This window comes from Abramis brama (genome assembly GCF_963993115.1).
Source record: "Abramis brama genome assembly, chromosome: 5".
In the NCBI taxonomy this organism is placed as follows: domain Eukaryota; kingdom Metazoa; phylum Chordata; class Actinopteri; order Cypriniformes; family Leuciscidae; genus Abramis; species Abramis brama.
The window spans coordinates 8,012,187-8,034,884 of record NC_139967.1 but is presented as its reverse complement, the minus strand read 5'-3'; the positions used below and the strand labels follow the sequence as shown (position 1 = coordinate 8,034,884).

At 34.9% G+C, this 22,698-nt stretch overlaps 1 protein-coding gene across 1 annotated transcript in view; it reads right to left on the bottom strand.

Annotated features, from left to right (window-relative positions):
• ppil2 (peptidylprolyl isomerase (cyclophilin)-like 2) overlaps window positions 1–22,698 on the bottom strand; it is a 36,341-nt gene that overhangs the window by 717 nt on the left and 12,926 nt on the right. The window contains exons 10-19 of the mRNA XM_084114462.1: window positions 19,809–19,969; window positions 17,387–17,462; window positions 16,678–16,784; window positions 10,414–10,503; window positions 9,339–9,372; window positions 4,979–5,096; window positions 3,486–3,542; window positions 1,983–2,055; window positions 1,530–1,592; window positions 1,305–1,444 (exon numbers count right to left, since the gene is read on the bottom strand). Coding sequence (XP_083970588.1) covers window positions 1,305–1,444; window positions 1,530–1,592; window positions 1,983–2,055; window positions 3,486–3,542; window positions 4,979–5,096; window positions 9,339–9,372; window positions 10,414–10,503; window positions 16,678–16,784; window positions 17,387–17,462; window positions 19,809–19,969 — 919 coding nt within the window. The remainder of the gene's footprint in view (window positions 1–1,304; window positions 1,445–1,529; window positions 1,593–1,982; window positions 2,056–3,485; window positions 3,543–4,978; window positions 5,097–9,338; window positions 9,373–10,413; window positions 10,504–16,677; window positions 16,785–17,386; window positions 17,463–19,808; window positions 19,970–22,698) is intronic.

The window sequence follows — 22,698 nt, the reverse complement described above, 5'->3', positions numbered from 1 at the left end:
ATTTATTAAACACTTTTAATTTTTTATTTATCAATTTATCATTTTTAAATATCTTCCCTCTATAATTTTATCCTTTCATCTTAAAGAATCTCAATTGCCAGTTCTTTGAATTATTTTGAGCTTATTTAAATTATCGATATTTACCATGGTAAATATTGGCCAAAGTTTGATTCAAAGCAATAATTTGAGAGTCTTTTTGACCAGAAATATTTCAAAGACAGAAAACAAAGTTCCTCATGTTGCGTTAGCTTGCAAGACTCTTTACACCAATTCGGGTTAATTAATTTATTTTGCTTTGATGTTGAAGATTCAACAGCGACTATAGAAAAATGTTGTTGTAACCCTGTGTGTGTGATCCAGATCTCAGGTGTGAGCGGCAGGTGTTCACATCGCCCTGTATGTATGTGCATGTGTCTTTAACAGTCAGTCAGTGTGTTAGGGAGAGTGTGTGTGTGTATGTGAGAAACAGTGGGGTAGTGAGGGATAATTAGAAAGCTCTCCTGCCATTCTCAGTAAACTTTGCTCATATCCTGAGCCCTGCTGTGGTGTGGGACAAACCCCTCACCAGTGACACACACAAACACACACATTTGCCATGATATGACTTTAAGCTTATTTTATATTTAAGTTATTCGTTATTAATAACATAAAACAGTAACATCCACTGAAAGCTGTGCACATTATTATAATAGGCTACGACACGTCCGTCCATCCATCCGTCCATCCATCCATTTTTTTGTCTTTTTGACCAGAAATATTACAAAGACAAAAAACTAATTTCCTCATGTTGCTGTAGCTTGCAAGATTCTTTACACCAATTCAGGTTAAATAATTTATTTTGCCTTGATGTTGAAGATTCAACAGCGACTGAAAACACATTTGTAATCCTATAACCTTTTGATAAATAACAACAAATAACTTTTATTTTCAGAACTCAAACAGTGAAATATTGCTTTTAATAAATAGCTTGTTGTGGTAAATATGAGGATTACCAGAGCAAATTTCAAAAGGACTATAAAAGTCAACAGACTCATGAATTACTTGTGTGCTTGGAGGAAAGGTTCTGGTAATGTAACTCATATTTATTACCTTAATAATGGTCATTATTTGATCATTATAGAGGTAATAAATATGAGTTACATTACCAGAACCTCCTCACTGTTGTAAGAGAAAAAGTTGTGGATTTTCAACCGAAATAAATCAATGCAATATCTTGCAATATAAAAAGATCAGAGAAGTCTTGCAATATTATGAGGCGGTCATATTCAGCAACCGTGCATCATCACAGATGAGTGTGAACTCACGTGGCAGCCATGTTGATGTATTTGCCCACTCCTGGTTTGAAGACTTTAGGCTTGTCCTCTGTTTTTGCTTTAGCTGAAGCAGAAGTTTGCGCTCTCTCTTCCTCCTGTTTCTGTGCTTCCTTCTCTCGCTCGGCTGCAATCTAAACACACACAGCGTCACATCGACTGCACGCCATGAAAACAACAAATACGACATTGACTACATACATGCACACAAATGCTGACCTGTGCATCGGCTTCCTCATACGGATCCACAAATACTGAAGCGCTCAGCAACTTTATCTCAGACTGAGAATGTGAAACAGAAACAGAGATTCAGACTGAGAAAAAAACACTCTTGACCTATTAGCATGCGGTTACCGTTTAAGAAATGATAAGGCAAAGAAAAAAAAAAAAAGTACTGAAGCGAAGTATTCAAACACTCTGTTGCCCCAAGCTAAAATACAGTTTGCATTTTACATGAGGCAGACAAAAATGCTTCAAAAACATGAATAAACGTGTTTAAATTGGACTATTTTCTCTTTTGGTATTCTGTGATTTGACAGCAGGTGGAAAAATATAAACAAACAGGAGGTACCATGAGTCATGTTGCACAACTCTACACTGCTGACACACGCTTCTGCAACCGAATCATACATTTCTGATGCCACAGAAGGGGAATAAATGGAATAAAATAACCTTGGGTTTGTCTGTCTTCGGATCACTTTCAACGTTCTCCATCGCTGTGAGAGCCTCTAATCCACCAACCACTCTAAAAGAGAGCAAGAGAGGGACAGAAATCCTATTAAAACCCTGCTGCAAACAGTACATGAGGTAGTATTCAGTGCCAAGTGGTGATAATATCACTAATGAGACTGGATCAAACCCTTTCACTGTAGACAACAATTTTGAACTTTTCTTAAAGTAACAGCACACCCCAAAATGAAAATTATGCAATTTACTTTAACTGTTATGCTCCAAGAAGGGCGAATATAAATAAATGAAGGAATACGATTTAAGCAGTCCATATGATTGGTTTGCAATATTTTAAGTCTTATAAAATTATACAACAGCTTTTAACAATGTTATTATTGTTAACTAAAACTATTAAAATCGTTTTCAATCATAGAAATAAAGCTGAAATAAATTAAAATGTAATACAAATGTTGCCTTAGTTGACAACTAACTAAAATATAATTAAACTGCTAATTCAAAATACTAATAAATTCTATAAATAATACTAAAATAAAACTCACTTTCAACCTGGTTTTCAGTGAAATCAAATGGCTTCAAAAGATTCGGAAAATTGTGCAAAAGTTGTATGGATTGTTTTTGTGATCATTTCTTGCTTTTTGCCGTTTTTGGAGCTTGACGGGCGCTAGTCACTGTGCACTTTCATTATATTGACATTTTCAATATACTTCTTTTGCGTTTCATTTTTATTTTTTATTAACCGTTTCTTTAACAAGTAGCTGTAGTTGCAAAGTTAAAAAAGTGATGATTCAGTGCCAAGCTGTGATAATATCTTGGATCAAACTTGATCCAATGTCTACATTTTGAAAGACAGCAAACAAATTTATAACGTGCAAAACAAATCTATAACGTTGTTTGTGTGTTAGAGCTATATGTGCACATGCTGTGTACTGTCTCTCTTTGCACAGCTGTTCCTGTGGGACATTTCATCTTTAACAGGGGCTCAGGTTTCTAGGTACCCCATAGGCTGAGGGTCGAGGGGCGAGTGTGTGCGCTCTCACTGCACGTGCTCAGTAAGTGCACAGACTTTCTGCTGCTGTGGGGTGAGGGGTGCATGAGAGTGTGCACAGCAGTTTAGTCCAGGCTTATGCTGACAAGCCTCTGAATTCCACAGCTAGAGTCCAAGGGTTTCCACTCCATGCCAAATGGGCAAATACTTTCCCTCAGAGTGAAAGTGTGTGTGTGTGCTGGAATGTTCTGATTCAACAGAAGACAAGCTTTCCACCAGGAAGGACTTCACACACACAGAAAGCTGACCAAATGAAGAATATACCAAAAATGGTACCCCCAAAATAGCTGTTTGATGTTGAGGTCCATTATTACCACTCAGGACAAGCGAGAAACTCATTCACAGCTGCAAACAAGCTATTGATGCACTCTTGGGTCTGAGGGATGTGAATGTACACAGGTCAAATCTATTACTGAAGACAAATCCATAAATTTACTTACCTTCCAAACACAGTGTGTTTCCTGTCCAGGTACGCGCACGAGCGGAATGTTATGAAGCTGAAACAAAACAGGAAAAATATTCTCATGTGAACCGAGAGTTTTCGTAACAGGGTAAATTTATATTTAAACTAGATTTGTATTTAATGAGCAAAACACCAGTGCTTCTAAAGGCAAAACAACAACAACACAGTGTTGAAGATTAAGGTAAATTTAAAGGTCCCGTTCTTCGTGATCCCATGTTTCAAACTTTAGTTAGTGTGTAATGTTGTTGTTAGAGTATAAATAATATCTGTAAAATTATAAAGCTCAAAGTTCAATGCCAAGCGAGATATTTTATTTAACAGAAGTCGCCTACATCGAACGGCCCGTTTGGACTACATCCCTCTACTTCCTTCTTTAATGACGTCAGTAGAACCGTTTTTTGACTAACCTCCGCCCACAGGAATGCTCCCTCAACTCTACCGAAATTCGTTTATGTACTTGCGCACTTCTTATAACTTACTGTGTTTACTCAGCTCTTACGGTGATTTTCTGAAGTAAAACTGACGCTTCATCTTTTGTGTGATGTACAATAAACTTTATTAAACTCATCAGTATATGTTTGATCATCATTCGGACCTGGTCCGAAACAGCAGACTTGTAGGCTATTAATAAATAATGGATACATACAAGCAGATGACAAATACGTTATAATAACCGTAATTAAACTACTAAACTATACCTGTTTCATCTCTATACAGCACTCTGACTCTGTAGGCATTATTGTCCGACTCGAAATGAACACCGTTACTGAGAGTTTCTGATATTATCATCATTCCGTGAGATGAAATTGCCCTGAGAGACTGCGCGCGAGCTCATGAAGCTCCGCCCCCTGGGCCGTCCAGCAGCAGCTTATTTGCATTTAAAGGGCACACACTAAAACAGCGCGTTTTTCTGAGCCCCGAAAAATGACAATTTAAACATGCTGTAAAAAATGATCTGTTGGGTATTTTGAGCTGAAACTTCACATACACACTCTGGGGACATCAGAGACTTATTTTACATATTGTGAAAAGGGGCATAATACGGGACCTTTAAGCTTTGGTTCTACCCATTTGTCATTGCTCGTTATTAATGGTTAAATGCAAGAGTAAATTCATATTTAAATTAGATTTGTATATATTGAGCAAAACACCAGTGCTTGTAGAGGCAACAAAACTGTGCTGGTTATGAAGGGTTAAATGCAAGAAAGACCATTCTCAAATCAGTATGCAAATACCATAAGAAAATCAACAAGAATTCATCTATCTCTCCAATTTCTCTAAAACTGGTTTATAAAAACCAAAAGTAGCCTAAAGTTGCCTGTGATCCAAAGTTTGAATGGCGTCTATGTTCAGAAGTTTGGGCTGAAATAATTGCAGAAGTTTAATACTTAAGGGATTTAGAACGAACACAAACCAGAATGTTTGAAGCTGCCTGACTATCACTGTAATGAGCAGATGAAACATACTCACAACTGGGATTTATTTGTGTTTGGTCCTGAGTTAGCCATGCTTAGAATCCCACGACCCGTGTGAGACAGATTAGGCCTGAATTCATCCTTGAATGGCTTTCCCCAGAAAGACTCGCCTCCTGATGTACACAACGACAGAAAGAGGATCGACAGGAGGGAAAAATATGAATATTAAAGATTTGTATGAGATCAACACACACATCATGAGTAACACATCATGACACCTGGCCAATAACAACCCTGCTGCATGTGCCATCGCGTCTGGTATAATTGCACTGGAAGAACAAATCCAGAGATCCAGCACAACACAAAAACAACAATTACATTTACACACACAGAAACACATTAGTTTAAATGTAGTGTTTTTTTCTATGACACTAGCAGCACCAAACAGGATTGCAAAAACATACTTTGGTGCCCAGATATGGCTCAGATCCCTCATTCAATGTCTTTGTCCTGCCTATGTTAAAAAGTGCCAGCATATCTCTTAAAAAAAGCCAAGTGATTTGAGGATAAATCCATGTCTATAACACAAATGATGGTGAGGCAATTCACGTACTAGATTTCAATAGGTTTAGTGGTTTGTGCAAATCTCAAACACTTAGAATCAGCAATATGCTCAATTGAAGAAAACATACACTACCTTTCAAAAGTTTGGGGTCAGTAAGATTTTTCGAAAGTAATGAATACTTCAGAAATTATGCATTAAATTGATCAGAAATTATGCAGTAAATTGATCAAAAGTGACAGTAAAGACATTTATAATGTTAGATATGTATAATGTTATAACTTTCTATTCATCAAAGAATTTAAAGAAAAATGGATCACCGTTTCCACAAAAATATTAAGCAGCACAACTGTTTTCAACACTGATAATAATAAGAAATGTTTCTTGACCATCAAATCAGCATATTAGAATGATTTCTGAAGGATCATGTGACACTGAAGACTGGAGTAATGATGCTGAAATCACAGGAATAAATTATATTTTATAATATATTAAAATAGAAAACAGCTATTTAAAATTTTAATAATATTTCACAAAATTGATGTCTGTACTGCATTAATCAAATAAATGCAGCACTGGTGAACGTTATCAGTATCTTTTAAACGTTAGCAGTAGTAGTCTGACTATTCAATTCTTCCTACAGATTTTACACTGAAATATTAAAGCCGTTCAACTAAACCTGACCCAGATTGTCTTTTTCAATCACTTCAAATCATTTATAAAATGAACCCAGTGCCACATGCACAGACACCATGCATCGTCTTCTGCCACCATAAACAAACACCTCATGCCAAAGGCCTCCAAATCAGGTTCACTAATTAACGCTTCATCACGCTCAATCAAAAGCTCTGCTGGATGCGGCTCTCTCAGCGAGTGTTCGCGTGTGTGCTGAGACGTTTCTCAACTGCAGGATTTCTGTGACACCTGCACCTACTGAATTCACAAAGTCTTGCGAGTTTTAAAATCTTTTGTACTTCTTAACGAGTCGCCGCACATGATTCTAGACGTAGAAGAGCAGGACGGTGTTGTAACGTCCAGCAGCTGGTGTCGTTGTGGAGAGATGGCTTTACAGCGCACCAATCTACCTCTGAAAACTCTGCACACCCTCATAAACATTCCCCAGGTGACATTTCTGCATAATTTATGCCCTTGCTGACATTTCCTACCCCCATGCCACAGACTTGATTAAAAAGGGAGGGAAAAAAAGGGTTATAGGAAGTGGATGAAAATCAACCGGACAGAATAACAAGGCTGACATGATTAAAAACAATGAAAACGTGATTTATTCATTTTGAGCACCTAAGGGACTACATTCAAGATTAAAATGTTAAAATCCAAAAGGTAGATGGTTAAATCCAAGGTTAAAACCAAGGATCTGTAGAAGTCTATGGGCCAAACATATCACAGCTGTTGCCCCGAAGACTTTTCTGAACGTGTTGTTTTAACAAACCAAGTTGAAACTTTTTTGTTGAATAACTGACAGCAATGTATAGAACCTGTATTATTCCTTAAAATGATTTGGAAGCAGAGCTGAATAGCAATAATCAGAGCGGAATAAATAATTTTAACATTAAATTTAAGATTAGTTTTTTTCATTATTTTGCAATAAACAAAAAATCATGTCCTATGAAACAAATTTCATACAAAGGCAACTGAGTAATTCAAGCTTCATGTTTTGAGTCGGCAGTGAGCAATTAAAAAATTATCTCCAATGAAAATTTGTAACTGACTGCGGTTAATATGATTATCCTGCAAATCAAACTAAATTGATTATAAATGCAATTGTATGACTGCCATAATTTTAACAAAATAACAACAATTAAGAGACTCTGCGAATAAACATAGTACATCACAGCTGATGACTGCCATAAAACTAACTGGAACTCAGGTTGTCTTCAGAGTCTTCTATAATATTTCGATACTATATTCTTTGTCATATAGGAAAGATTTTATGAGCCTTTACTTGTTTCCTTTCCTTTGCCAATCATTTATACCTTTATACCAACACATACACATCTAAAAACGTCACAGATGTCAACGTGAGATGTGATGTTTTCTGCCGCACTGATCCCAAACTGCTGCATAAGAAGCCTTGATTAAATTTTGTAGATGAATCCAGCAGAATCATAATCATTGCACATTCATTCACAGCCTAACAGAGCACCATTATTACAGAACGCAGCATCTCTTCAAAGGAACATTGTGTGATTTGTCACACTCGTGACTTCTTGCTGCAGCATCCAAAACACATTTGGATAGTTTGGTTAATATTATCCATTTTTCAACTAAATGGAGGAAAACAGGATGGCTGAACACAAAGCCTTCAAAATAATTTAACCAAGCCACGTTACACACAAAGCTGTCTTTACAAAAGGTAGAAAGGTAGCTTAGTACCCGATTTACAATACTTTTTTTTTTTTTTTTAATGAAGAACAGACTGAATTTTAAGTTGTTATTTGATGCAACTGGAATCATTGAACATCAGAATTGGTCCAATTAGTGAGTAAATCACTCATGTTTTCTGAGCTATATAAACAGATTCATTAGATCTATCTGATTCCTTCCCAAATTGGACATCACTACTTGCCAAAGGAAAACTAGGATGAATTTTCAGTGTACAGCAACATAAATTTTAGTCTGTTTGTCACACAATCGCTATCATATGACTCAAGAAGACTGCTTCATTCAATATTAGGATGCATTTATGGTGCTTTTTTGTAATTTTGTCCTTGTTTGCTTTCATTATATTGAAAAGAGTAGTCAGGAAATTAGTTGAAAGTTTTTCTTTTGTGTTCTATAGAAGAAAGTCATACATGTTTGAAACAACATAATAGTGCGAGTAAATAATGATGATTTTCATTTTTGTGTGAACTATTCCCTTACAAAAAAGGGCATGTGTTTTTAATCATTTAATTAACCTATTGTACATGGAGTGTCACATATAGAGAAGGATTGAGGACACTGCAAACTCTAACACACGTGAACATTCACTCAAATGACTAAAAGCACATATTTTGGTCAGGCAATCAACAGTTTGCTCTGACGCAAAATCTCTGCCTCTTTTTGCACCTATTTTTAGGTCAAATGCAAATACAAATCTTGCCTCAATGTGCGTGATAATACACAAGTGAGAATGGCTGGAAGATAGAAGCTGCTTCTAACCTTCAAGTCTAATATTCAACACTTTAAATTCACTCTCTGTTGATGAAAAATCATTCGGTCTACTTCCCTCTTCACTTCTTGCTCTCAATCTTTCTCTCTACACAAGAGTCTCAGGTGAGGCTGGTGCATTTTTTATGGGATTGAATTTTAGATACGTACAAGACCATTCAAGGGAATAGAGTGCACAAGCTCTTTACCCTTTCTTTTCCTCAGTTGAACCTGCAGATTTTAACACTCATGACCACAGGAAAACATCCCTCGCAAATGTGCACCAAAACGGCATTCAGAAAGCTGAGGTCATATGTCTAGACGGCTCAAGAAAGTCTGAGAAAGCAATGCAATTCTCATCTGATCAACTGAATATGATAAAGAAAGTCAACTTAAATTGTTAGAGCAATTTTATTTTTTTCATTTTATGAAAGACTAAACGTCCTGTAATTGTTTCCACTAGAAAAACCTTTTCTGATCATTTTAAGAATAATCACAAAAAAAGTGTGTACAAGTCAACTGCTGACTTAGATTCGTAACTAAAACGATGTATTCGATGTATATTTTGTACTTTAGTGAGGGTAGGTGCCATATTTAACTTGTTGTGAGAGTCTGAAGACAGTAACGGGGGAGGAACCTGTTGTAACTTATGCGCAAGTGATCAAAATGACAAGTGATCCTGAACAAATGTTAAAATGATTACCTGTACCAGTCCCTGTAGGGTCTCCTCCTTGAATCTGAAAACAAAGAACAACAACAAAAAAAACATTAAAATGCCACATTTTCCATAATAAAAAAATTTGAAGCCAATTCTTTGGCTTTAAATGGCTTGCAATTTACTTCAATTACTATTGATGTACCGGTCAAGTTTTTTTGTGCCCCCAATTCAAGTCATTGAATATTGCGTATCTGCCGATACAGAGTCGATCTGATCTAATACTTGTAATTTCCCAGTGCTCACTTCAAGTCAAGTCAAGTCAACTTTATTTATATAGCGCTTTTTACAATACTGATTGTTTCAAAGCAGCTTTACATCATAACAGTATAACAGGAAAATAATGCAACAAAGTTTGCATTATATATATATACATACACATGTGCCTACTTCAAGTACAGGTGTATAAAGATACAGGAAAGAACACATCAACCATTTCACATCTATGTTATTTCTTGGTACACCAATAAAATAAAAAAAATTGTGAAATTACATGGAAATCAAAGTAAAATTAGCAGGAGAACTCTATAATTCTCACTTATTTCTAGAAAATACAGTTTTGTGAGAATCACCCTTTAATCTGACAGTTTACTTTGCTGGATATAGCAAATGATGACTATATAAAGGTGTTAAACAAGATAAATTATGTATGCTTAATATCACGATAAATATGGGATTAAATCACGATTTATCACACTCTCTTAATCTAATCACGATAAAATATTTCAATCTTTTGACAGCCCTAATATATATATATATATATATATATATATATATATATATATATATATATATATATATATATATATATATATATATATATATATATATATATATATATATATATAGATATAGATATATATATAGAGATAGATATAGAGATAGATATAGATATATAGATATAGATATATAGATGATTTGTAGTATCTAACGCTAGCAAACACACACACACATTCAGACACACACTGAATATACTGTAGGAAAATGTTACATTCGAGGTAACATCTTAAAATAAATGTATTTAAAGGCCACATTTTAGAATAATAAAGAGAAGCTTATTTACCATAAAATTTCGAATAGAGCGGTGGAATACTGTGCCATCATAATATCCTTTCTTACACAGTTTAATAAAGTTCTCTCCTGCCTTGGGGACCTGCAAGAAAAAAACAAAACAAATATCAGTTTTAATGTCAGTAAATGTGATTTATGAAAACGGTCTGTCATTATGATAACACTAGCATAGCAGCACGCTAAACTAATAAAAAGAAGAGGGTTTGAAGAAATGTTTAGACATTTACAAATACTTTGTTGTGAGACCATACAAATCACATGAACTCTTCTGAACTTTTCGAACCTACTGAATCTATAGGAACTAGGAAAAAAGTGAATCTAATGAAACCGGTCAAGAACACGTCCAGTTTAATGTTTAACCCAAAAATTAATGTTTAACCCCAAAATTAAAAGTAAACAACAAATTAGAAAATATTAAAATAAATTAGAAGTTTAAAATAAAAAGAGAAATCTATGTTGGAAAATTAGGATTTTTTTCATTGTGACATTAAGCACATTTGACCCCATTTTGTCTATAAACTAAAACAACCTCATTACTGTAATTCAAGAAAAAATAAGAATTATTTAAAATAATGATTAAATATTAAAGTATTTATACATCATGGAACAATTTATTGCACTAAATTAAAAAAAATGTCTGGGCAGGAGGATTTTCTTTATTATATTACAGAAAACGCTTAATTATCATGAAAATAAATCAATCTAAGATCTTAATGATTTTAAAATAGGATTTTCTTTAAACAAAATAGAACTTATTTTTTCTTACGATATTTGTGGTGAAATGTATTATATTTCTTCATGAAATTCAACCAAATTAAACAGGACTGCAAAACATTCACATTACTGAAACTGCAGCTGGCAACATTAAATCACTTATGAATATTAGAGAAAGTGTCCACTGTAACTTCAGATGATGTCTTAATGATTTTTATACAAGCCTCTCAAATCCCTTGTGTGCTACCAAAAGGACCGTCTGTGGGATAAAAAGGCCAATAAACAATTAGGTTTGTTTGCAATACATCTGGCAGCTTTGAATGTATTTTAAATCTGCTACGTTATTCAGGAAGAGAAAGGCTTGCTTATAAGATGTTGTTTAAAAAAACCATAGCACTGAAAGTTTACGGAGTTGATTCCTCTCCCGCGCGGTGTAAATGTTTATTTGTGTGTTTCTATGGCGATCAGACATCCCTCTCTTCAAATAAATCCTCAGAGAGTCACTAAACTGATTTTGTGCTCAGGAAAGACATTGGAAGATGCAGAAGCAATTTCCACATTAAAGTTTTATAAGTTACCCTGAGAGGAGGTCAAGTATGGAAACTTGTTTTTGCCACTGAATAAAAAAAAAAAGGAAATAAAAAAAAAGTAATTGCACCATTTTCTCTCACAATTCTGACTTTTTTCTTGCAAATTGGGACTTTACATCTTGCAATTCTGATCTTTTTTTCTCAGAATTGCAGGATATAAAATTGAAATTGCGCGTTTTAAAGTCCAATTCTAAGGACAAAAAAAAAAAAACACTGACTCACAATTGCGAGTTTATATCATGCAATTCTGAGAAAAAGTAAATTGCGAGAAAAAAAAGTTAAAATTATTTTTTTATGTTTTATTATGTGGCAGAAAAAACAAGCTTCCATAGTCAAGCATCTCAGGACTTAAAAACAGTCAAGATTTCAGTGTCTCACACTCATGCATGAAAAGCACACAGACACACAAAACAGCTACAAAAATAAAGTTGTCAAGCTTGATCTCAATCATCTGCTCCATCTAGACCTGACATTGTTACATAACTGGCCACAACCACATTCCAGTCTAAATGCCACTAAAAGAAAAATAAATGCTGTAAAATGTACATCCTTGACAAGAGGGCATTTGCATATAGGCAAATGAAAATGAAAATAAGAAATCATATTTTGATTACATAAATAAAGTCTACTTTAGACCATTAAGATTGTCTGCATTGACATTTACCTCAAAAAATGCTCATTACCAAAAATTAAAAAATAAACATTCCTATTACAGTAACGCAAAATAAGTAAATAAATATTAAACAAACTAATGTGTATATAGGCTACATATGGTATTGTTTGTTTCATTTTAGGAAGTCACTGTATTAAGTTATTATTGTATTTCTAACAGTAATACTTTTTAGCAATTCTGTTTTGAATTCTGTTTTGTTTAGGAGTGAAATGTGAACATCATTACGTTTGATCTTGACATTTGTCTTAATATCCTTTCATAAGATTCAGTGTTACAGTCAAAAAAGGCCACTACTTTGTAAACATTGCACCACAAACAGAATCGTCACAAATGCAAGAGGGAGGGAGGGAGGAGAGGAAGAAAAAACAGGGTAATTTTCTTATCAATGTGACCTCTTCTCTTTATCCTGATTTGACAAGCACACAACCAATGAAAATACTAGGACTACGAGGACCATGAAATGCTGTTTCTGTGTCCATTAGGCAGTGTTTACCTTGGTTCCCAAGTCACACTGACACACACGCGCTTCTAAAGGGTGTGTCTTATTCTGCACATTAACCCTTGTGTGGTGTTCATATTTTTGTTACTCAGCCAGAGTTCGTGGGTCTGGTGGACCCGCTGCATTTTGGTTTTTTTAATTCAACACAATCAAAAATGTAATGTTAAAATACTCAACAGATGTTTACTTCATCCCAATTATAAGCAATATAAACAGCATATATGGTTAATATTTTCTCTTTACCTTTGTTAGATCACATTTAAGAATTGCAACCTCATGTGGGAATGGCAGGAGTAGAAGCACAAAACTCACTCTTGCACACTTACACACAATCTCACTCACACGCACACACACACTCATGCACACACATGCACACACACACAGACACACACACAGACACACACAAAACACACACCCCCCCCCCACCCACACACACACACATGCACACACACTCACTTGGATATGTGGTGTACGGTCACTCTCCATAGGCATAATGGTTTTTCTAATGTACAAACTGTATAATCTATCCCCCTACACTAACCCTACCCCTAAACCTACCAATCACAGAAAACTTTTGCCATTTTTTGAATTTCAAAAAACACCATTTAGTATGTTTTAGTATGAGGACACAGATGTTGTCATAAACCATGTTTATGTTGTAATACCCATGTCATTATACACATTTGTGTCCTCATAAACCATATACAAAAACACACACACACTAACAGCAGGCCCTGACAGGAGGAGGACAGAGTAAAGGTACACAGGACCTACAATTTCCACACTTTTATTAGCCCCGGGTCCAGTGGACCCGAACATCCTGTGTGTAATATAAATGTGTAGGGGGGGTGTACAGTGTGTTTTCATTGAAAATGTGTTCTGATATATATTCCTCACAGAAAATGAGCCAAGGCCAATGAGTCTCAGTTTGAAAAAATAATTAATTGTATCATTTTTCTTTTGATAAAAAATGAAAACGGGTCCAACAGACCCGAACACCATACAAGGGTTAAGCTGGAATAGGACAAAGACTTCAGGTCTTACAATGTGTTCCCTTTTCCCTAAACTTTAGTTAAATGTAAATCTAAAATTCAAGGAATTTTCAAACCAAATTAGGTCTTTTATCATGTGGCCTTGTGAAGGCTTAAAGAGATGGTTCACCCAGAAATGAAAATTGTGTCATCATTTACTCGCCCTCAGGTGGTTCCAAACTGTTATGAGTTTCTTCTGCTGAACACAAAAGAAGATATTTAGAAGAATATGGGTAACCAAACAGTTGATGGGCTTCCATAGTATGGAAAAAAAAATACTATAGAAGTCAATGGGGTCCATCAACTGTTTGCTTATCGACATTCTTCAAAATCTTTTGTGTTCAGCAGAAGAAAGAAATTAATACAGGTTTGGAACAACTTGACAGAATTTTCATTTTTGCGTGAACTATCCCTTTAATGAATCTGCTGCTTTTGTGCAAGACTGAGCCAAAGCGTTCAAGTAAAGTGATATAAAAGTGCTAAAATGCAAAAAAATGTGAAGTGATTTAAATGTACAGATTCTTATGTAATTAAAGTCAGTAAAGACCAAGCTCGCCAGTTTCTCTGTACCGTATTAAAGTGAAAACACTAAATGATAGATATAAAGTGATTCATGAGCGGCTTTGACCCGGGAGTGAGAGCCTGGCACACGCTCTCACATAAATAAGAACAGGGACGCTGAGGAGAGAGAACTATCTGCCAGCACAAGGCCACAACCAACACAATTTTTCAGAGGAAGTGTTTTATGGCAGGGATGATTTTACAAACTCAGTGGGATACAGAGCACATCAAGAAAAAGAAATGAGTGGAGAGAAAACACATTAGAAACGGACACAAAGAATAAAGAATAGAATCAGACAGCAAAAACAGAGCAAGGAAAACAAGACAACATAAAAATGAGAAATAGAAAAATAGAGTGAGTCAACCTATATAGGTCAGCAAATGCAGTGTGACACTCTGAATGGATGAATTATATATTATGTAAAGACAAGACGGCCTGTAGACACCCCTGCTCAATCTATAAATATCGGGACCAGTCTGTATTCTTTTAAAAGTGTCTGCAGTTAGTCTAAATTGGAGTTTAATTGTTTTCCCCTGGTTTCACAGACAAGGCTTAAGCTAGTCCCAGACTAAAATGCATGTTTGAGCCATTTTAACTGAAAGCAACTTGCACTGATATATCTTAAAATATGTCACTGCCATTGTTTTGTCTCAATATTCACACCAGTAATGTTTCTTCTAAGGTATGTTTATAAAAGCTACTTAAATGTTAATTGAACTAAGGCCTAATCCTGACTTAATCTAAGCCCTGTCTGTGAAACCAGGCCTATATATAGACCTTATGTAGCCCCGCCCCTTTTCAGCGCTGCGCTCGTTGTCTTTTGTCTTCCGGTCTGTATTTTCACAGTGATCTTGCGGATTTATGAATGAACAGCTCGTTTTAAAATCTTACCGGTCTACTGACATTTGTTAAGACATCTGCTCTAAACATTACAATCCTCATGATAACTTTTGTGAACTTTACAATAAGTAAATCCACTTTACCAGCTAATTACTCCTCGACAGCGATGCCATGGAGATAAAACAGAGCGACAGCAAAAACGGAAGTTCAAAGACAATATTCTAAAGATGGCTGCGCGCTTGTTTCTCTGTCGCATAAGGTCTATAGCAAATTTCCTGCAGACTAATAGAAAGATTTTGACAAAATTCTGCACCTTTAAGCCAGTCAAAAATGTGTATTTACAAAATACAATCCATACAAAATATCAAAAAAAAACAAGCACATTTTTCAACCAAATCAGTTCATAAAGTTTGTTAGGTTTCAAAATGTAAAATAAATTATACATTTTTCAAGTAAGGGGTTCCTAAGGTTTTAAAATTTTTCAATGTTAAAGTCTCTTGTGCTAACCGAGTCTGAATTTACTTCATCAGAAATACAATAAAATGGTAATGCTTTAAAATATTAATCTAATTTAAAATAATTATACTAATTTTTTTCCAATATATTTTAAATGGTAATTTAGTTCTGTTTTTTTTTCATGATTTTTTAAATAGAAAATTCAAAAGAACATCATTTATTTGGATTAGAATTTTTATACATGTCTTTGTCTCTTTTGATCAATTTAAATTTGAACAAAAGCATTCCTTTTTTTACATTTTTATAAAATCGTATTGATCCCAAACTTTTGAACGGGAGTAAATATTTACTACCAAACTTGGTGAAACATGTTAGCATGTTTATTTTTGAAATGATAAACTACATGGGGTTAATCTGCTAGGACACCTGTGTAACCTTGAGACCAACTGGTTAAAAATAATTGGGGAAAAAAGTAGCACAGAAATGTCAAGTTAGTTGTTTGCAGATGCTGCTTGCTTTGGTATTTTGTATCTAAAGCATTGAAATTCAGACATTTTTAAGTGCGACTAAAGTGTCCAAAAGTGGACCACTGTTAACAAGCGGAGTTGTTTGGGCATCACACACTGTGTAATTCTTTTCTCATTCCTTCACTCTGTAATTAGTCAGCCCTGGCCTTGGTCTGATTAAGTGTGACAGCAAACAAGGTGTCAAACACAGCCAGGAAAATCTTATTCGAATGATGAACACAAATGAGGACGGACAAGCAAAACAATGTTTACAGAAATATAACATGTCTGAAAAGAGATCTTGCACAGTTCTGTGAAATGGTCGAACACTATTAAACCTTGGTTGTGCATGGGGTGGATTTAAACTTTTCATGCATTGGGTTACCTTATCACAGTGTAACTCCACATTCAGGTCTCCTTTGTTTGTGTGTAGGCGCACATAGCCTTTCTTCTTAACGTATTGGTAGCGAACGGCATCGTCTGCAATAGCGTCTGAAAACACAAAGACAAATATTTTCATTCTTTACATTTATGAATGACTCTGCTGCAGACAGTATTGACAACATTTCTGTATCATAATAGCCTTAAACTAATCTGAAAGAGAACGAACAGGTTTGCAGGACCGATTTGACAGCTGCCAGATGGTTTCCTGAGGTATACTGAAGCCAGACTCACTCGAAAATGAGTATAAATAACAAACCAGAACTAATACTTGGCAGGAGTTTCAGGTTTTTGCAATGATGCAATGTTATGAAATGCATGCAGCAACTTCCCAGCATAAACAAAAAGGGAAATTATGCAATTTGTTGTGTGCATCACCAGTCATGATGACATTTACATTTGCACATTTAGAAGACTCTTCTACCCAAAGTGACTGTGGGCATTACCATTACCAGCAACATAGCTTAATGGAGTCAATCAGAATCAGCAATCGGCTCAAATAGGACAGTAACAGAGAAGGAACCATGAGAAGACTAAAGGGAAGCTTGTGACTTGGCCATCTACTGATTAGAATCAACCATGAGCCATGTGTCTGTTCCTATCAGATTTGTTTGGTTTGAGCAAGCAGGGAAAACATGTTTAATCTCCATTACCTGCTTCATGAGTGGTGGCTGGAGCCATAGCTGTAGATGTGAAGGAGGCAGACACTCTTCCAGTGGAATAGTGAGCCTGAAAGAAGAGAGACAGACATGGTTTACAGATAAGACAATCTAGATAAGACAAAACAAGCCCTAACACCTCCATCCGAAACGACTAAATGATCTTCATATGCATGACATCCCTCTTACACCTCCTAATCACACTTAATAATAGTGTTTTATCACCAATTCATTCTGAAGACAGACAGACAGGAGGATATGTTCATTGATTCCTGTGGGCGATTCAGGTGTGTTTGTTCCCAACTGACTCGCCACTCTTAAAATAATAGTTAAAAATAGGCTTTTCTCTACAAATTTACATTTTCGGTATTCAATAGAATGAATTTAAAGTGATAAACTAAGCTACCACTCAAAAGTTTGGGGTCAGTAACATTATTTGAAAGAAATCTCTTATGCCCTCCAAGTCTGCATTTATTTGACCAAAAATACAGTAAGAAACAGAAATATTATTAAACTTTACTATTTAAAATAACGGTTTCCTATTTTAATATATTTTAAAATGTAATTTATATTTCTGTGATAGCAAAGCTGAATTTTCAGCATCATAGTCTTCAGTGTCACGATCTTTCAGAAAAATGTCCTATTATTATCAATGTTTAAAACGGTTGTTTATTGATATATTTTTTAGAGACATTTGAGAACAACAGCAGTTATTTACAAGCCTTTACTCTCTTTTTTTATCAATTGAATGTATCCTTATGGAATAATAATATTTAGTTTAAAAAAAAATTTAATAGGTTATATTCATAAATATAATTAATATAAAACATTTTTTAATCACATCTGAGGGCACACTTACTTGCCCAGGGATATGGTTGAGCTAGCAATTGATAGCACCTTGTTTTACTGTCTTGTTTTTTAATTGTATTTTTTGGTTTGGTTTTTGTATTTTTGTTATTTATACTATTGGAATATTGTTTTAATGGAAAACACTTTGGTCAACTCGAGTTGTTTTTAAATGTGCTATACAAATAAACTAACTAACTAGATTTTTACATTTCCTGAATAAAAAATTACCTCCTCAATGCTATTGCTATTAGCATATTGCTATACAGTTGCTAAGGTGTTCCGGGTGGTTGCTAGGTGATTTCTTACTGACTTGTGTAGTTTAAATATAAAAGTCAGATCACTTTACACTCAGCTCTTTACAACAAGTCACATTATATTCTCACATTATAATATTATTAATTTCTGTAGCATAAATGGTGCTCAAAGAGTAATGCATTTTTGTTTAAATTTGAAATCTATCACATTTTGTTGAAAACAGTTATTTGGGATATTATAGTTGCCCTAGTATGGTGTAGAAATAGCAAAGCTAAATCAGTAGGAGAGTGGGCTTGAATGCCAGTCTATTTCAGCGTCACAATACCAATCCAGCACAGCTAGGGCTGAAATAGACTGGCATTCATGCCAAAAGTTGAGCCAATTACACTCTGTGAATGGGCTGAGCAAGAAAAGCTTATATAGCTGAAAGCACTGGGCAGACACACTCCAACCTGGACTAAAAGAAGGCTTGAGACACGGCCACAAACACACTCAGAACCACCGCAGAGCAAGTATGAAAGAAAAAAACTCATGATTTATATACCAGGTATTGGTGCGGTGGGGTCATTACGCAAGTAGTGAGTAATTGGTGTGATAATTTTAGAAAGAATTGACATGACATTCAGAGGAACTTCATGAGATTCTTGCTCTGAGTGTGTGTGGTCGGTTGAGGATCCTGCGAGGCGTTTTCTTCTGCTCCAGTTGCTGTGTGATGGTGGTAGAGTCTGAGAGGCAAATCACCTCGTAATGCACAGACACTTTTACATGCACGTACACACACACACAGACAGACAGAGACGTCAAGAAACGTCACTGTGACCCAAACAGCGCTGCACTGAACTGCTTTATCTGACCTCAAACACCTCGCAGGAGATCTCGTTAGAACCCATTATTACCAATTACAATTATTGCACTAAAAGTAAGGGTTTGGTAAGATTTTTTATGTTTTTTGAAAGAAATCTCTAATGCTCACAAAGGCTGCATTTAATTGATGAGAAATATAATAAAAACAGTAATACTGTGAAATATGATTAAAATTTTAAATGATTTCTGTTTGAATATATTGTAATGTAATTTATTCCTGTAATTGGAATTTTCAGCATTATTAACTCACGTCACATGATCCTTCTGAAATCCTTCTAATATGCAGATTTGATTCTCAAGAAACATTTCTTATTATCAATGTTGGAAATTTTTGCTGCTTCAAAATGACGACAAATAGAAAAAAAGAAACAAAATGATGAAGACAAAGAGAAGAGCGAAGAATCTGCCATCGACTATAGCTAGAAAGGCAATCTCTTAAAACACTCACCGCATTGAACTTGTCTGTTTTTTTGGTTTCTGGCTCTTTCATAGTGGAGGCCAACAGCTGATCTCCTTTATAGTCCCTATAGAGCTCCGCCAGGGTTTCTCGCGTCTCCAGGTTTGTGGTTTTCAGATGGTATCCTGGTTCCAGTTTGGCTTTCTCTTCATCTGTAGGGGAACGACAAATGGACAGGGGCTCATAAAAGTGACATCTCCACAAGTTATCAGATTCACAAAAACACTTGGTATGGTATTACCTTTTATCTGAAGCCTTTGTGTGCACATAATACGGTTCAAAAGTTTTTTAAACTTTTTTTTTGTGTGAAAAATTTAGTATTTTATTCAGCAAGGACACAAAATATTTCCATTTTAAATAAATGCTGTTCTTTTGAACTTTCTATTTATCAAACCAGCATAATAGAATGATTTCTGAAGAATCAGTAATGATGCTGAAAATTCAGCTTTGTCATCAAAATAATAATTTATTATATATAATAATTTATTAAAATAATTTATTATATATAATACATTCAAACAGAAGACAATTATTTTAAATTGTAATACTTTTGGTAAATTTAATTGTAAAGTTATTTGTAACCAAATAAACGCTGTGGTGAGTACAAGAGACTTTGAACTGCATAAAATGCATCAAGCAATTACAAATGCATCAAACTCTTTAAGCTTGTAATTATAAAGAGCTGGGTAATAATGCATGCCTATAGACTAAACACGTAATACACAAGCATGTTATCACTGTTTTCACAGATTCACGTTTTTGAAGAGATAACGGTATCGCTTTCAAAACCGGTTTTCAAAAACTTGTACTTTGAGACCTAAGTTTGTGTTCTCAGGCCACCAAAACGCTGTTGTCGTGTAAATGATCAGCCAGAATGCATTTAAAGTTTTCTGTTTTCAGTTGGCCCCAAGTTCAATTTCAAGTTCAAATTCAATTCAATTCACATTTATTTCACAATACACATCGTTTCAAAGCAGCTTTACAGAAAATGCATGTGTCCACAATTACAATTTAGAGTGATCTATTATCAGAGGTAACTGTCTAAATTATGCATTTCAGAAATGTACATATGCAAATCAGTTAACTAAAAATTTACTAATTTAAATGAATTAATCAATTAAAAACTTGCTTAAGCTGGACAATGACTTTCTTCTAGAGCTGCTGTACAGCCAAAACAATCTCTGTTGCATTAATTTTCTATTATCACTGTAAAGCTGCTTTGAAACAATCCGTATTGTAAAAAGTACTATATAAATAAAGGTGACTTGACTTAATATAATGTATTATATACATAATATAATATAATTAATATAATTAATATAATATAATATAATATAATATAATATAATATAATATAATATAATATAATATAATATAATATAATATAATATAATATATACATACACACACTCGCCAAAAGGATTATTAGGAACACTATACTAATACTGTGTTTGACCCCCTTTCGCCTTCAGAACTGCCTTAATTCTACGTGGCATTGATTCAACAAGGTGCTGAAAGCATTCTTTAGAAATGTTGGCCCATATTGATAGGATAGCATCTTGCAGTTGATAGAGATTTGTGGGATGCACATCCAGGGCACGAAGCTCCCGTTCCACCACATCCCAAAGATGCTCTATTGTGTTGAGATCTGGTGACTGTGGGGGCCATTTTAGTACAGTGAACTCATTGTCATGTTCAAGAAACCAATTTGAAATGATTCGAGCTTTGTGACATGGTGCATTATCCTGCTGGAAGTAGCCATCAGAGGATGGGTACATGGTGGTCATAAAGGGATGGACATGGTCAGAAACAATGCTCAGGTAGGCCGTGGCATTTAAACGATGCCCAATTGGCACTAAGGGGCCTAAAGTGTGCCAAGAAAACATCAACATTCAGTTTGGAGTTCAGGAGATTGTCTTGACCAGGACCACACTCCTAAATGCATTGAAGCAACTGCCATGTGATTGGTTGATTAGATAATTGCATTAATGAGAAATTGAACAGGTGTTCCTAATGATCCTTTAGGTGAGTGTATATATATATATATACGTATGAACTGTGGTTCTGATTATTTAAAAAAAAATACAATGAATTACACTGTGTATTATTTCAAAGAAGGACCCTACAATAAAAACTGATTTTCAGGGGTTTTTGAGATTGAAAAGTGTAAGCTACACAGAGTAAACCAGCCACATCATGAGATCCGCTATAACAGCAGCGCAGACAGTGTTGCAGTGCTGTCAGAAATATGGATCTCTCCGGCTAATCTAAGACCGCCGGTCAGCGATTACAGTCTGTGATGACATACACACACATTATCTTGCATTCCTGTCATGATGGGTATCTTCATGGCCTTTTAAAGTATGTCATGTTCAGGGATTCAAATGAATTCACATAATTTGACAGATACACTCCTTTAGTGAATTCATTGTGCAATGTGAATCCATAACGAATTGCACCAAGTTCTACCTCGTTAACCTATTAATTTCCTTAAATCATCACGGCTGGGCTAATGCAAATAATATGCCAACATAACTAAATGTAATGTGAAAATAGCACACCTGAGCCTGGAGCTAAATTATTCAACTCTCACGGGTTAAGTCTAACTAACTGTCAGTGAGGTTTTTTTTCTTCAATTATTAATTTGCAATCTGTGTAATTGTGGAATGCAGTCGCCAGAAAAGTGTGCTGTTGTAAACTGCATATCAGTGTTATTTTAGTGTTTTTTACTATTATTGTATTAATTAATGTTTTGAATTAGCTTCTTTTTGTCATTTTAATTAGGGTTTTAAGTTTTGTTGTGTAATTCTGTCATTTTTATTAGTCTTATTTCTATTTAGCTTTCATTTATTTTATTTCAGTATTTTTAGTAATTTGAGCA